General features: G+C 39.4%; 3 protein-coding genes across 3 annotated transcripts; all 3 read left to right on the forward strand.

Moving 5' to 3' along the window:
• The first annotated feature begins 290 nt into the window (after positions 1-290).
• LOC135236499 (vomeronasal type-2 receptor 26-like) lies at positions 291-2,419 on the forward strand. The gene has a single exon (XM_064302926.1). It carries the CDS (start codon positions 475-477, stop codon positions 1,273-1,275), a length of 801 nt encoding a protein of 266 aa, XP_064158996.1. The 5' UTR covers positions 291-474; the 3' UTR covers positions 1,276-2,419.
• Positions 2,420-2,813: 394 nt separating this feature from the next.
• LOC135236498 (extracellular calcium-sensing receptor-like) lies at positions 2,814-7,829 on the forward strand. Its single transcript, XM_064302925.1, has 6 exons — positions 2,814-3,371; positions 3,614-3,905; positions 4,066-4,875; positions 4,978-5,205; positions 5,455-5,578; positions 5,713-7,829. The coding sequence occupies exons 1-6, from the start codon at positions 3,154-3,156 to the stop codon at positions 6,624-6,626; spliced, it is 2,586 nt and encodes an 861-aa protein (XP_064158995.1). The 5' UTR covers positions 2,814-3,153; the 3' UTR covers positions 6,627-7,829.
• Positions 7,830-12,386: 4,557 nt separating this feature from the next.
• On the forward strand, positions 12,387-16,769 carry LOC135236241 (extracellular calcium-sensing receptor-like). The gene is made up of 6 exons (XM_064302497.1): positions 12,387-12,854; positions 12,994-13,285; positions 13,430-14,245; positions 14,402-14,629; positions 14,883-15,006; positions 15,172-16,769. The coding sequence occupies exons 1-6, from the start codon at positions 12,622-12,624 to the stop codon at positions 16,083-16,085; spliced, it is 2,607 nt and encodes an 868-aa protein (XP_064158567.1). The 5' UTR covers positions 12,387-12,621; the 3' UTR covers positions 16,086-16,769.

The following is a 16,769-nucleotide window of genomic DNA, read 5'->3' on the forward strand; positions in this document are numbered from 1 at the left end:
AGGCCGACCAATGGTTTCCTGGCCTTGGCTGTGCATGTGGTTAATTGCAACTAAGTATGACTGTTTTGTAGGTGCCGAGGTCAATCTGCAGTGAGAGCTGCCTTCCTGGGACACGCAGGGCTTTCATGAAAGGGAAACCTATCTGCTGCTTTGACTGTATTCCATGTGCAGATGGAGAATTCAGCAACATCACAATTGAGTTTTGGCATATCTTATTATATACCAATACAGACCTTGTTTCCAAGGAGCAACAATACCATTAATTTAATGTAGACTAAAATTTGTATCACTTTAAGCTTTACTTAAGGCATCGTAAAATGTAAAATAATTAGCAGAAAAAATAATCAAATAAAAATATCCTTATCTTTTACAGATGCGCTGACGTGTGTCCCATGCCCACCGGAGTACAAGTCCAATGAAGAAAGAAATAATTGCGATTTAAAAAGTATTGAATTCTTGACCTTTGATGAACTGATGGGGATACTGTTAGTGGCATTTTCTGTAATTGGAGGCTGCCTTACAATCACAATAGCACTAATATTCTTTGTATATAAAGACACTCCCATTGTGAAAGCCAACAATTCAGAACTGAGTTTCCTGCTGCTCTTTTCATTGAAACTGTGTTTCCTTTGCTCTCTTACCTTCATCGGTCGGCCCTCTGAGTGGTCCTGTATGCTGCGCCACACTGCGTTTGGGATCACCTTTGTCCTCTGCATCTCGTGTGTTCTGGGAAAAACAATAGTGGTGTTAATGGCATTCAGGGCTACACTTCCAGGCAGTAATGTGATGAAGTGGTTTGGGCCTCTGCAGCAGAGACTGAGTGTTCTTGCTTTCACTCTCATACAGGTCCTTATTTGTGTGCTTTGGTTAACAATATCCCCTCCATTCCCCAACAAGAACATGAAGCACTACAAAGAAAAGATCATTCTAGAATGTGATGTTGGGTCAGCAGTGGGGTTCTGGGCTGTGCTGGGTTATATTGGGCTCCTCTCTATATTGTGCTTTGTTTTAGCTTTTCTGGCTCGTAAGCTGCCTGATAACTTCAATGAAGCCAAATTCATCACATTCAGCATGCTCATATTCTGTGCAGTCTGGATCACCTTTATACCAGCTTATGTCAGTTCACCTGGAAAGTTCACTGTAGCTGTGGAGATATTTGCTATTTTAGCTTCCAGCTATGGAATGCTTTTCTGTATTTTTGTCCCAAAATGTTACATTATTTTACTAAAACCAGAGAAAAACACCAAAAGAAATATGATGGGTAAAACATCATGAAAATTTTAAAATTGTACCTTTTTCAGTCCCAGATTTCTGTCGTTCTTGCATTGATGACGTACATTTTCAACTATGTAGCTGTCTCTCTGGTCACAGAAATGTAATGTTTTTTTTAAAATTTATTGCAGAATAAAATAGAAAAGCCAGCCATCTATTTTTCACTAAATGTTTCTGTACTGGGAGAACTCACTCAGAATTAAATGTGCTTCCCATTGTGTTATTGATACTATGCCACTCAAGACAACTGCGTCAGTATCTTGTGCTGATAGGCAGCACTACCAATACTATACATTTTACAAACAGCAGAATCATGCCGGCAGCATAGTACGCATATAGAAATTACTGAGTAGTCAGCACTACACTCTACTGACAGTAGATGGCAGTGCTGCTGGGATAAACATGAACATAGTAACAATAAGTTAGCTACCGATACCCTAGTAGCCGGGGCTCCACTACTAACAGAAATCAACAGAAATAGGATAGACAACAACACAGCATGCCAACTAGCTACTTTTTTAAAATTCAGACACCACACACATTTTGTATTTTACAATAACAAGAAGGCCTAACAGGCGTGAGTGGGGGTATGGTGCTGGCACTTTTAGCTAACCTGACAGACTGACATAACAGAATTAAACCTAAATAACATAAAACACAAAGATCAAGTGCATTGTTTGATTGTATTCGTGTATTGCATGTGATGTGGTATGTCATAAGTTTGATTGAAATTTGATTATTTGCATCTAAATGAAAGAGCTGAAACAAAGCTAGCTAGGTCGCTGGCTAGTACCTAAATTTGTGTAGCTCGCTATGATCTCTGTTGGGGTAAATTTGTGTGTCTGTCTATCACAAGCATCACATAGCATTCTGACCATTTTGTTGTGGAGGAGAACTGACGTTACATCACCACCAATCCGGCCAGAAGCAAACCGCAAAATGTGACACTGGTTTTATAGGCTTTTTATTTGCAAAATATGTATTATAGAGGAAAAAATAGCATCACACAATCATGTCACTTTGAGGGATGAATGCATTTGAGCGGGAAGGAGGTGGGGGAGCAAGACCCTGATTGCCTGACGCTGGGTTCTCTGCTGACAATCACTTAAAATTACAATTTTCCTGATATAAATATGTCAATATTACCATTATTTTAAATAGTAATATTAAATACAGTATATTAAGCATTTGCTTTAGTTATAGCCGTCCATCTGTGCAGTGTAACAGCAGAATGCGGATGCGGAGGACTAATGGATGGATCTGCAGGTAGCCATACTCAGGAGACCCAGCTGCTGCTGCAGGTCACTGACTCATGGTGAATATGGCCAGAGAGAATGTGTGTGTGTGTTGGATTTGAAGGCTTGTTCGTACATCTCATTGGAATATATAGCACTCTTTTGCATGGAGAAATTCTACTTATGATTATTCTACTAATGTGTGCAGAAACAATTTCCTATTCAAAAAATAAAAAGGTTAAAGCATGAGGACAAAACACATTCATACAAGTGTTCCATAAAAGCAATATAAAAATACTGGTCCATCATAGATTTAGTCGCTTTCTTTTTTACTGGAGAAGAGCCATTTTTGTCAATGATCCAGTACACTTATATAAAAATATAAAAAACTAGGCTGACACCAGTTGCGTTTCATTTAGCCTGTTTCAGCAGTTTTGAAAATGTGTCACTCAGGCAGCATGTTCTGCTATGAAAATGTACCCCCCTTCTAATGGCCCAGACGTATAGTCAGATATACTAAGAAACTCAGAACGTTGAGATACTTGGTTGACTGGAGTGCCTTGGGAGAGACTGCATTTCTTCAGAGACATCCTGCACAGTATAAAAACAGTTTCTTCCATTCATCAGCTCAGTGCCGGCAGCCCTGATGTGCACCAGGATGGCACAGTGGACAACATTGCTGCTGTTGATGCGCACCAATGCAGTGATGATGGGGCCAGCATGCAGGCGGCATGGTCAAGCAGCTCTACCACAGCTCTCTGAGGAGGGAGATGTCATCATTGGAGGGGTATTCTCCATCCACAGAACCACAAGGGAGACGATACATTCATTCACCTCCAAACCTCACTCTCCGTCGTGCATCAGGTTTGTTTTCCAAGAAAAAGAAAATCATAACATTTCAAAAATATGTTGTATAAGATGTCAATGTAAAAAATTCAAAAGCCCTAACAAACAGAACTTACATAGTATATAATTGTGTTTACCTCTGCATATTAAAATGGATATTTCAGGTATTTACTGGTGTTAAAAGCATAAATATTTCATTTTGTCTGGCTGCTTGTTTAAAATTTTATAATTTTGATGTTTACCATGTTATTATTCCTAAGTTTGAACTACAGAGAATTTCAGTTTGCTCAGACCATGATCTTCGCCATTAAGGAAATAAACAACCGGACAGACCTGCTCCCTGGTTTATCTCTAGGCTATAAGATATATGATGCCTGTGGTTCTATACCTTTGGCTATACGGTCAGCCATGGCTCTGATGAACGGTTATGAGGAAACACTGACCGACACATCATGTTCTACACCAGCAGCAGTGCAGGCCATCATTGGAGAGTCTGGATCCTCTCCCACAATTGCTCTATCATCTGCAGTTGGACTTTTTCACATTCCTTTGGTGAGTAATACTTCTTTATTTTGTCATGTCTATTTCAGACTGGATAATGAAAGCCATTTTAGGTATACAGAAGTTGAAAAGCTTTATTAGCAAGTAGGCCTGGTTTGTATATTGTGGCAAATCTTTATATTTTTTTCTTTCTCCAAATCTTACAACACAGATCAGTCATTTTGCAACATGTGCATGTCTGAGCAATAGGAATAGATTCCCCACATTTTTCAGAACCATTCCCAGTGACTATTACCAGAGCAGAGCACTGGCTCAGCTGGTGAAGTACTTTGGCTGGACCTGGGTAGGAGCAGTGAGAAGTGACAGTGACTATGGCAATAATGGGATGGCCACATTTATAGAAGCCGCTCAGCAGGAAGGGATCTGCATTGAGTATTCCGAGGCTGTCTACAGAACATACCCCAGAGAGAAAATCCTCCAGTCTGTTGAAGTGATAAAGAAGGGTACTGCAAGAGTCATAGTAGCCTTTCTGGCTCTAGGGGACATCATCCCTTTGTTCCAGGAGATGGCCCTGCAGAATGTAACAGGGTTCCAGTGGGTGGGCAGTGAGTCGTGGATCACGGCTAGCAGACTGGCAGACAATCAGGACTACGGGTTTCTGACAGGATCCATTGGGTTTGCTATTGGTAAAGCAAAACTGGAGGGCCTGAAAGAGTTTTTGATCAGTGTTCACCCATTTCAGGCTCCAGGCAATGATCTATTGAAGGAGTTCTGGGAAACAGCCTTTACATGTTCTTTTGAGAAAAGCAATAATTCAGCAGGCAAAACTCTTTGCATAGGATCTGAGAGCTTAAATGAAGTGAAAAATGAATACACTGATATAACAGAGCTAAGAATCACCAACAAAGTATATACAGCAGTTTATGCTGTTGCCCATTCTTTACACCTCCTATTCAATGGCCATTCAAGCATTTATTCCTCTACGAACAGCAGCTATGGACAACACTTTGCACCAGAGCAGGTAAAGTCACTTTGGAATCACTTTGTAATTGTTTGTTTGTAACAGTGGACACAACTTCATTGTCTAACCTGCATAAATGAACCATGTCATCTTTCTGAACAGGTGCTAAAATATCTGAGAAACATAAACTTCACAGCAAAAACTGGTGAGCAGGTCTCCTTTGATGCAAATGGAGACCCGGTTGCAAGATATGAGTTAGTGAACTGGCAGCTTGCTGAAAAAGGGACTTTGCAGTTTAAGACAGTGGGCCTCTATGATGCTTCCTTACCACCTGATAGGAGATTTATCATGAACCAGGGCAACATGGTTTGGGCTGAGGGACAACTCCAGGTAGTGTAATGCAGACAAACACCTTTTCCGACTAAAATGTATTTGCAGGAAATGTAATCTAACCAGGGAAATGTGCAGCGTTTTGAACAAATCAAACATGATGAAAGCTAAATGATTGTAATTTGAAAATGTTTATTTCCATTTAAAAGGTACCAATAAAAAATATCTAGGTCAATGCTCTAGTTTTATGTACGTGATTTTGTTTTATTATGACAGATTCAGTTGCTGGCACTATTTTCTTTCACTCAGAAACCCAGGTCAGTGTGCAGTGAGAGCTGTCCCCTAGGCACCCGGAAGGCCATGCAGAGAGGAAGGCCTGTCTGCTGCTATGACTGTGTGCCCTGTGCTGAGGGAGAAATCAGCAATGTTACAGGTAGCATATCTTATATATGATAATTTTAATGTGTCAATCTCATTTATATATTATTAAGGATACACAATAAAAATGACTTATAGTGTGAACAATAGAAAAAATAATAATCTAATGATATTTGAATTTTCTTTCAGATTCTAATGACTGCATTCCTTGTGATTTGGAATATTGGTCAAATGAAAAAAGAGACAGATGTATATTTAAAATAGTTGAATTCCTTTCTTTTGAAGAAATTATGGGAATAATGCTTGTAATTTTTTCATTATTTGGAACATGTGTAACTATACTTGTGGCTGTGCTGTTCTTTATGTACAGACAGACCCCCATTGTGAAAGCCAACAACTCAGAGCTGAGTTTCCTGCTGCTCTTTTCATTGAAACTGTGTTTCCTTTGCTCTCTTACCTTCATCGGCCGGCCCTCTGAGTGGTCCTGTATGCTGCGCCACACTGCGTTTGGGATCACTTTTGTACTCTGCATCTCATGCGTTCTGGGGAAAACAATAGTGGTGTTAATGGCCTTCAGGGCTACACTTCCAGGCAGTAATGTCATGAAGTGGTTTGGGCCTCTGCAGCAGAGACTGAGTGTTCTTGCTTTCACTCTCATACAGGTCCTTATTTGTGTGCTTTGGTTGACAATATCCCCTCCATTCCCCAACAAGAACATGAAGCACTACAAAGAAAAGATCATTCTAGAATGTGATGTAGGATCAGCAGTGGGGTTCTGGGCTGTGTTGGGTTATATTGGGCTCCTCTCTGTATTATGCTTTATTTTAGCTTTTCTGGCTCGTAAGCTGCCTGACAACTTCAATGAAGCCAAATTCATCACATTCAGCATGCTCATATTCTGTGCAGTCTGGATCACCTTTATACCAGCGTATGTCAGCTCACCTGGAAAGTTCACTGTAGCTGTGGAAATATTTGCCATTTTAGCTTCTAGTTTTGGGCTACTATTTTGTATTTTTGCCCCTAAATGCTATGTTATTTTATTTAGGCCAGAGCAGAACACAAAGAAAAACATGATGGGGAAGCCACCATCAAAGGCTCTCTAAACATTCTCTGTGCGATAAAGTAATTAATTTTTCTTAAATTAATGGAGCACCTACATGCTTTTTATTCTACGAGCAGTACTGAAAGCAAGAAATTTACTTAACGTTTTCAGATGCATTTACTGTAATGCAGGGTGATATTTAAAACAGTGTAGGAAAGCTTTGGTGATTACACCACCGGTGGAACATGTGTCATTGGTGATGTAAAGTTATTATGTCTATAATTTGATTGTACTACTCTCTTCACAATACAATATTCTGAAAATAATATGACCAGCATAAAATGTTTTGAAATAAAAATAATTTTGTTATACAAGATGAAGTACTTGTGATGTTACACTTCGTATTAAACATGAACAAGAATGTATTTAAGTTGATGGAAGCCTACACTTCAATAATGACCATGTCTGTAAATAAATCCATGACTCATTAACACAGTTTGAATGCATTTTATGTTGTCCCACAGCACAGCACAGTGAAACATTCACTGTTTGTTTTCCTACAGGCCCTACTGAGGGCTTCCACTTCTGCAAGCTCAGGACCACATACGCTGGCCCACACCTGCCCCTGGCCTGCATATTGTGGACGTGCATTATCTACTGTCTTTTCAAGAACAACCATGATTTTATATATCTAACTACAGATGATAAATTTCACAAAGGATATCACACACCCCTATTGTCTGGCCATTGCTTTGATTTTGAAAATGTAATTAAACTGAATGACATTATCAGTGAATGGTAAGACTCAAATGTGCCCAAACCCTTTTTTTCTGATTCTATAGGAAACCCCCATAAAACCACAGGCTTGTTGCTCCTTTTAATAGTCAACTGGCATTCAGCGTTTCCATTTACCCTTCATAAGACCTAGCAACGTGGAGAAATACCAAAAACTAGTATGTTTAAAAGTTAAATAAATAATATTTTATATTAGATTATTATTCACATAAGATTATGCTTTGAGGCTCCAACAATATTGTAAACAGGGTGCCACAGGCTGTGTAACACCTCTGGGAGGAACAAAAGAGCTGAACACTGGGAGCTGTGGGCATTCCGGTATTTCATTATTCGAGATTTAAACAACATAAAGACACGCCCTTCTTTTGCCCTCAAGAGTTCCAGGTAGAAATTAAGAAATAAAAAGGCAAAATAAACAAAACCTGAACCTTTCAGTAACTTTTGTTTTGTATTTCTTGTTCTTGCTTACTCTCACTTGGTTTACTGCTTTCCCAGCCTCAGCCAACTACAGTGAAAATAAACACGTGTAAGTCCTGGACTGATCCATAATGCAACCCAGGTGTATGTGCCAATTTAAAATTCCCTGGGGTTGAGCATGTTGCAAGTGTTGAAAAATTAGTAATAGTATTTAATGTTTAATAACTTCACTCTCATTTTGCTTAGAAACTCACTTTAAATTGCACTATGAATCTCAGCTGTGTTGCTACAATAATAGTCTGGTGTTGCTAAACTAATCAGACTTCTATGCCGACAAGCCATATGGAGTTAGAAAAAACTGAAAACGCTGAGAAGTACATCCCTCTAGGGGGGGTCTGGGTATTGCATTGGTGCGACAAGGAGTCTTAAACTAAACGTTGGCTAACGTTAAGTCAGATAATTTAGAAGGATCAACATAAAAAATTATTCTGCACATTAATAATATCCGTAGGCCTTCCACTTCGTCCATCTCTCCAGCCTGATGTTTTATTTCGATAACGTTAAAAACCAAAGATCTTGTTTTCACCCTAAATTTTTAATCAATTCATTAATCATGAAAACTGTTTCTTAAACAAACTAACTAATTCAAGTTAGATTAGTATATGGACAGTGACTAAAGTTAGCTCACCAGCCTAATCTCTAGCTAGCTGATTTTAAACATTATATCCAAAACAACTGATACTATTTGACATAGACAAATGCATTTCCTTTATGCTCTTTGGTAAAGTGCCATCATTATTGACTACACCATTCATTATGGAAAACGTTAATTGTATACCACAGTATCAACCAAGGGCTGCCATTCCGCCTTGGGTCCATACAAACTTGAAATAGCCAGCTACTCTGCTGCTGCTGTACTCTCACTCTGAAGCAAGTGTTGGCTGAGTCTCACTTCACTGGTTTTTCTACAATGCTTCCCTTAGATATTCATTAACAACAAGTAAAATTACCACTAATGGCAAGAGACATAACTAAACATATTGCACTTGCTGCGAAGGTGGAAAGGAGGGTCTGCACAGGGAAGCAAGCATGATCACGTTTACTTATGTAAATGTGAAGCGCAGGAATCAGCGGGAAGATGTCGGTGTAACAGTAAAAACGGTAGGCCAGCAAAACCTGTGTCATTCTGTTTCTGGTGTCATTTGGATGTGTCGATCCCTTGTTGACACAAGGCCATCACATGATTGTGTACTTTGCCACATTGTTTTACGCATACGTATGTACAAGTTACTGGTACGTTAGTTAATTTATGCCTCCCATACACTAGACGATTTCTAGATAACTAAAGTCTGACAAACTCACTTCAAAAACAATCTGTCCTAAATCATGGGTTTTTAGTCCCAGAGGTGCACAATATTCTGAAAAGACTAGGAATTATGCAGCTTCACACATTATAAGATTCCAACAGAATCAGTCAGATACTTCCATTTTTACCATCGTAATTCATGTCCGGAAAGACCATGTCAGTGATTTTTACTAGGCAGGTAATAATTCCGGCTGAAAAAACCTATTGTTTTTCAGTGACCTGCGAGGTCCTCTGATAAACCTATTACCGTATGGACCAATGTGTCAATATTTCATGCTAATTCCAACTATTCTTGTGGATGTTTATATTGATGTGCAATGATAAATGTAGGTACATTACCGACATTGTCGTGCAATACTAATCCCATCTGGACCAGGCTAAAGACAGCGCACCTATTGGCTGTTCACAGTGTAAAATTATAAATCACGTCATTGATCATCACAGAACTTTTGAGCCAAAACTAAAGACTTACGATAAATATTAAACCTGTTTGATTTTGTTGGAACGGTAAAGATAGGGGAAAAGACCATCTCAAACTCAGTCGGAGCAGTCTTACAATCTCACGCAAATTGTGAGTAATGACGGGGACACGCACTGACTGAGGTAAGACTGGAAAGATAATACTATGACTCCTAAGACTGTGAAATCGCTACAGATATTGTCTTGCGTCAGGCCAGCTTTAGTAGCCCTGTGTGTAACTTTCTTAGCTATGAAAGTAGCTAACAAGGCTCGGTAGCTGGCTTTATCATCTTGAAAGTTAGTAGCTAGCTGTTCAATTTGGTTAGATTCATATCGTGGAAATGTCACACTTTGTAGCTAAACAAAGTCTGCACTGCTGGGCCAGTGCTGGCACAGATCCTGCCTGGAGTCGCTGGCTATCCGGGTAGCTTGCTAGTTAAGCAACCTCAACCTGCACTGCTTCAGTATAAATCCAGCTGTTTGAATGGATGCAATGTAAATGCTATTTGAAAAAGTTATGTAAGTCGTTCTGGATAAGAGAGTCTGCTAAACGCCTGCAATGTAATGTAAGTGTCAAGACAAGAGTAATATCAATACAGACAACCTTTGAAATAGTTTATTGAACACAAAGTAGGCAAAGCACAATTTACTACTACAATGTACAACAAACTATGTGTGAGTGCATGCCTATGTTTGCATGTGCATGCGTTTTGTGTGTGTGCGTGCGTGTGTTAGCACTGGGCACGCCCAAGAATGAGAGGGCTCTTGTATGTTCTCGTGTGAGGTTGCGCACAGTGGTGAGCATGCACCGCGGACATGCATTCAGGGAGAACAAAGGAAAATGGAGGGATGTTTGAAACTAGCTGAAGCAACGGTGCATGAAGTGTGCCAAACAGATGAAAGATAATCATATGGTTATAGGTGTGCGTCGAGAACAGAATGCCATGTTATGACCAGTTAGTATTTAAGACAGATCACTTGTAAGAACTTTTCTATGCGTGATGTATATTAAAACTATATTCAAACTAACACAGCGCGGTGGATGGCTATGGGCTAACCAATGGAAAACGACAAAACAATTTATAATAACCATTAAACACATTAATCATTACAGTTATGTTCATTCAGTCATTAAGTTTCTACATTCAGACTGTTGCCAAATTATGCTATATGCCCAGAGTTACAGCATCACTTGAGTCCTTTGGAGTGGTTCTGTTACCCGGAATGTGTTCTGGTTTCCAGTGTGAAATCCATAGGAGTTGTGTGGAAATGGTAAAGTGACCACCCTTTTCGTTAGTTCCAATTCAGGCCGCTTGATCGTTGTCGCAGACTGCTTGCTTCATAGAGATTACAGGAGCTGTAGGATCTGTAGATTTTGGTGCGTGGCTGTCCATGGAACTTCTTGGACCAACGCTAATCGCATAGCCTCTGAGGCGTCTCGTTCCTCACGCGGCCAATTGCTCAGGGTATACGGGAGTTTCCTTGCTTGGTTGCCGGTGTCATTACCATTGAGCTGCATAGACGGCAATACTTAGTTTCTGGTTTGGATGTCATTCGTACATATCAACCGTTTTATTGGATACAAGGCTAAGCGTGCGTAACTATGTAAGCACAATAATTTGCTCACTATATTACTCACTACATGCCTCAGTATTCTAAAAATCAACCAGACTGCAAATAATGATCATAAAAATGTTAAAATATTATGAAAGAATCATCAGGGGGAAGTAATTGATCAAAACAAATAACAAAAAATGGTAAATACATAACCAAAGCTAAAGGTAAATTTAAGATTTTACACTGAAACTACTTGAAAGAATAGGTCTGATAAGTAACAAATTATGGTGAAAGTGTCACAAGGATACTGGTTCATTTTTACACTGTATATGCGAGTTCACTCTAGTTAGGGCATTCTGCGTTAAGGATTTAGAAGTATTTAGTGGATGGTATGAATCAACAATACCATTGTAACCTCAGTTATCCTTATAGGGGAGAAAAGTCAACTCCCAGGTATATCAAAAGGAGCATTCTCAGTCATTACTGTGGGTACTGTGACAGCTGCCAGAATTATACTAAGACATTGGAAAGCTCCACATGTTAAGGAATGGGTTAATACAATAGTTAAACAGCATCGTATGACTCTATGATTAATGTGCTGCAAGGTAAGCATGAAATTCTGTCGCCAGGGTACTTCTTCTGGCTTCACATCAAACTCCAAAATCAGCCCAGTTAATAAGGTATATATTTTTCAGTTCTTTTTATTGTTTCTTTATTGTCTTCCCTCTTCACCTATGCTATACTATGGTTATATGCTGTATTACCATAGATCAGCTTGTGTCTTGATAATGCCTCCTCATATGAAATGACCCCAAAATGATGTGAGAGCAATACACTGTCCTGTACCAAGCCTCTTAAAACCAATAAATATTTGAATCACAAAAAAATAAATAAATAAAGGTTCACGGTTATCTGCAGGAAACCTTTAATATACAGAAATCTACAAAAGTGTAAATTGCCAACTACAATACACTACAACTTATTAGCAATACTGTACATTGCAGTAAAGTGAATAATTTAGTGGAACTAAGCTGGTAATGCATTAATTAAATTAAAATAATATCTAAAAAACAAAGCCATATTCTGGACACTCTCTTAAAATCACAAACGCCTTAAAGTAACAGAAATAACATAACAGCAAAATAATATGAGATAATTTATAAATCTTAAAAAAAGACGGGAAAGACATCTGTATCAGGGAGTTCATGTTTTCATTCTAGGTCTATGTATGGTTGTAGGGAAAAAAACAAAATCAGTGAGAACAATTATTACTGCATTCATATATGCAATGGCCCAGAACAGGATCCAATTTGGCACCTCCTTCATCTGATACCCAATCGTGCTGCAGTTTACCATTGGGGAATGCTGCTTTGAAAAGATATACTGTGTAAATGCAAGCCAGTTATACAGTACTCCAGATAGTGTGTGAAAAATCACTTACTCCAGCTGTATCCGGAGAGACATGCAGTACATAAAGGAAAATCAAGAAAAACGGTTGCCGACCTTGTTCTTACTGCTGGTGGCTGCTTTAACAGGTGCAGATGACCCTTTGTGTAAACTATATGGGAAGCCTGAATATCCCCAGTTGTCGAAGGAAGGCGATATCATCATCGGGGGGATTTTACCCTTCCATAGCAGCTGGAAGGACAGGGAGCTCTCCTACACACACGCACCTCAACCTCTCCTGTGCACCAAGTAAGTTAGCATTCATGAAGTAATGAATAGTACTTGTGTGGAGGTCAAATAACTACAAGACAATTTTAAGATACATACTTTTCTTATAATGAAATGAAACTAAATAATCCACAATTTGTGTGTCTCATGTCTAAACTAGTTTAAATCTGAGAGCATTCCAGTTTGCACAGGCGATGATCTTTGCCATTGAGGAGATCAACAACAGTACAGATTTGCTACCTGGCATATCTCTTGGCTACAAGATCTATGACTCCTGTGGCTCCTCTGCAACTGCAGTGATGGCAGGACTTGCACTGACAAATGGCTATCAGGATTCAGCCTCAGCTGCTCCCTGCTCCAAAACAGCTGCAGTTCAGGCAATTATTGGAGAAACTTCCTCTTCACCCACGGTCGCCATATCTACATCCATTGGACCTTTTCACATTCCCTTGGTAGGCTACTGTTATAATTCAACATATTCAGTAATAAAGATAAGTAACAAAATGTAATACAGTTGTAAGTTGTTTTTTTGTCATAATGATGAATATAGTGCTTTAATTCAGGTACCCATTATTGTTGAACCACTCTCTTTGCAGATCAGTCACTTTGCTACCTGTGCATGTCTCAGTGACAAAACCAAACACCCATCATTTCTCAGAACCATTCCCAGTGATTATTACCAGAGCAGAGCTCTGGCTCAGCTGGTGAAGCACTTTGGCTGGACCTGGGTCGGAGCTTTATGCAGTGACAATGACTATGGAATAAATGGCATGGCTGCCTTTCTTAAAGCTGCCAAACAACATGGGGTCTGTATTGAGTATTCAGAGCCTATTTTCAGAACCTTTTCAAAAGAGAAATTTTTGAGAGTTGTAAAGATTATAAAACAGTCCAGCTCTAAGGTGATTGTGGCATTCCTCTCTCACTTGGACATGGACGTACTACTCCATGAACTAGCCCTCCACAATGTCACAGGCTACCAGTGGATTGGGAGCGAATCCTGGATCTCTGATTCCTACATTGCTAAAGTGGAGGGTCACCATGTCCTCAGTGGAGCAATAGGCTTTTCAATTCCAAAAGCAAAGGTTACAGGCTTGCAGGATTTCCTCTTGAATGTTCTACCACTGAATTCATCTGGCAGTGTTATTTTCACAAAGTTCTGGGAAACCCTGTTTGGGTGCAAATTTCCCAGCGGGAGCACTTCAGAAAACGCCAAAGAGTGCACAGGTACAGAAGATTTGAGTGAAATAGATAATACATACACTGATTTATCTCTGATGCAAATTTTTAATAATGTCTACAAGGGAGTGTATGCAGTGGCCCATGCATTTCAAGAGATTTTCACTTGCAACAATGATGCTCATCTGTCAAACAGACAGACTTGTTTTAAAAAAGTGCTACCCGAACCATGGAAGGTATTTTGCACATATTCAAATACACATTTAAATGTCTTGCTGTGTTCAATGTTGCTGTATCACTTGACATTTCATTTTAACTATAGCATAGGCATTTCACTAAAGTTTATTTTTGCTGTCTTACAATATTGGTTTTTGCATCTGGTTTGTGTGTAGCTTCTACAGCATTTGAAAAAAGTGCATTTCAAAACAAAGGAGGGTGAAGAGGTTTATTTTGATGAGAATGGAGATCCAGCTGCAAAATATGAGTTGGTTAACTGGCAGCAGAACAGCAAAGGCGAGATTGAGTTTGCCACAGTTGGATTTTATGATACATCTTTTCCTGTGGAAGAACGCTTAACCCTGAGTAATGTATCAATTATGTGGGCACAGAATACACAACAGGTGAGACCAATCAACTGTAAAGATTAAAGGCAAAACTTATTGCAGTGTTCTAAACTCTAATATACCGTGTTCTCTATATTTCATGCTCTATCATTCAAGATTTTGGAACCCAAAATTGCAAATCTTTATTAAATATGAAAATCAAAAATGTTATTCGAACATTAATTAAGTCCTTGATTTGAGCAAGATGAAATGCTTTCATTTTGAGATTCCCTGAATTAAATTTACCCTGTGTATGTCTGCTGGACTAAAGGTGCCTGTGTCAGTGTGCAGTGAGAGCTGTCCCCCAGGCACCTGGAAGGCTGTGCAGAGAGGAAAACCTGTCTGCTGCTATGACTGTGTCCCCTGCGCTGAAGGAGAAATCAGCAATACTACAGGTATGCTGACAATTTCCTGTAAAATACCTTTGAGATGCCTTGAGGCAGATGCAACAATCAGATGACACAGAAAATTAATATACAAATAAATAAAAAAAATAAAAAAATCTTTCTCATTGATATTGTAATAATGCAGTAATTGTAATATTATTATTTTCTTGTTAGATTCTATCACGTGTGTGCCGTGTCATCCTGAAAACTGGTCGAATAAAAGGAGAAATGAATGCATCCTGAAGGAAACAGAATATTTATCCTATCAGGAAATTATGGGAATATTGCTTGCAGCACTCTCTTTACTTGGGACATGCACAACCAGTATTGTGGTGATCATTTTCTTCAGATACAGACACACCCCCATTGTAAAAGCCAACAACTCAGAGCTGAGTTTCCTGCTGCTCTTTTCATTGAAACTGTGTTTCCTTTGCTCTCTTACCTTCATCGGCCGGCCCTCTGAGTGGTCCTGTATGCTGCGCCACACTGCGTTTGGGATCACCTTTGTCCTCTGCATCTCTTGTGTTCTGGGAAAAACAATAGTGGTGTTAATGGCCTTCAGGGCTACACTTCCAGGCAGTAATGTCATGAAGTGGTTTGGGCCTCTGCAGCAGAGAATGAGTGTTCTTGCTTTCACTCTCATACAGGTCTTTATTTGTGTGCTTTGGTTAACAATATCCCCTCCTTTCCCCAACAAGAACATGAAGCACTACAAAGAAAAGATCATTCTGGAATGTGATGTAGGATCAGCAGTTGGGTTCTGGGCTGTGCTGGGTTATATTGGGCTTCTCTCTATATTGTGCTTTATTTTAGCTTTTCTGGCTCGTAAGCTGCCTGACAACTTCAATGAAGCCAAATTAATCACATTCAGCATGCTCATATTCTGTGCAGTCTGGATCACCTTTATACCAGCTTATGTCAGCTCACCTGGAAAGTTCACAGTAGCTGTGGAAATATTTGCTATTTTAGCTTCCAGTTTTGGAATGCTCTGCTGTATTTTCATACCAAAATGTTATATTATTTTATTAAAACCAGATAAAAACAACAAAAAGAACTTAATGGGTAAAGGGCCATCAAAATCTAAGTAAAACTGTCAAAATAATCATAGCTGCATCTCACAGGCCATGAGTCTGACAACTAGAGCTTTCATAGGTTTTAATTAACAATCTTTCACCAATAGCTGTTCAATTGCCCTCTAGTACTGGTTTTAGGAGGGAGGAGGATGCACATCAGCACATCAGATGAAACACTCTGTTGGTTTTCGTATGGCTGGATAGTAATACACTAATGTATGCACAGATTTCACGCTGTTCACGTTCTCAGTTGAGGGAAATTGGCACCTTCTTCATTTGAAGCCTGACGGTGAACTAAGTTCAACCCCTGAGAATTGTTGTCCCGGTAACACACACTCCATAAATATGAACTAATAGTGCAGAACTGAGAACTGAGCTGCAGAGCAGTGAAGAATGATTTTGGAGAATGTTAAAGTTACAATCTCGAAGATCTCCGTTTCGTTCTCTTTGGCGGTACCAATGGTGAGAAGCGGTAATTGCAGGTAGGTTTTTGGACCTCACTTCCCATAGATCCAACCAGATCCAACCAGCGTCGCCTGTGTGACGTCAGTCAGTTGGGACCTGTGCCACGCCAACTATAATACTTACTATTTACTGAATAAAAAATGGTTGCTATAAAAGTAATGTTATGTACATACTCATTCATTGTCTAACATTAGGCTAACTTAAGCTGTCTTTACACTGCCGAGCCGGGTTAAA

This window comes from Anguilla rostrata, chromosome 12 (assembly GCF_018555375.3).
Source record: "Anguilla rostrata isolate EN2019 chromosome 12, ASM1855537v3, whole genome shotgun sequence".
Lineage (NCBI taxonomy): Eukaryota > Metazoa > Chordata > Actinopteri > Anguilliformes > Anguillidae > Anguilla > Anguilla rostrata.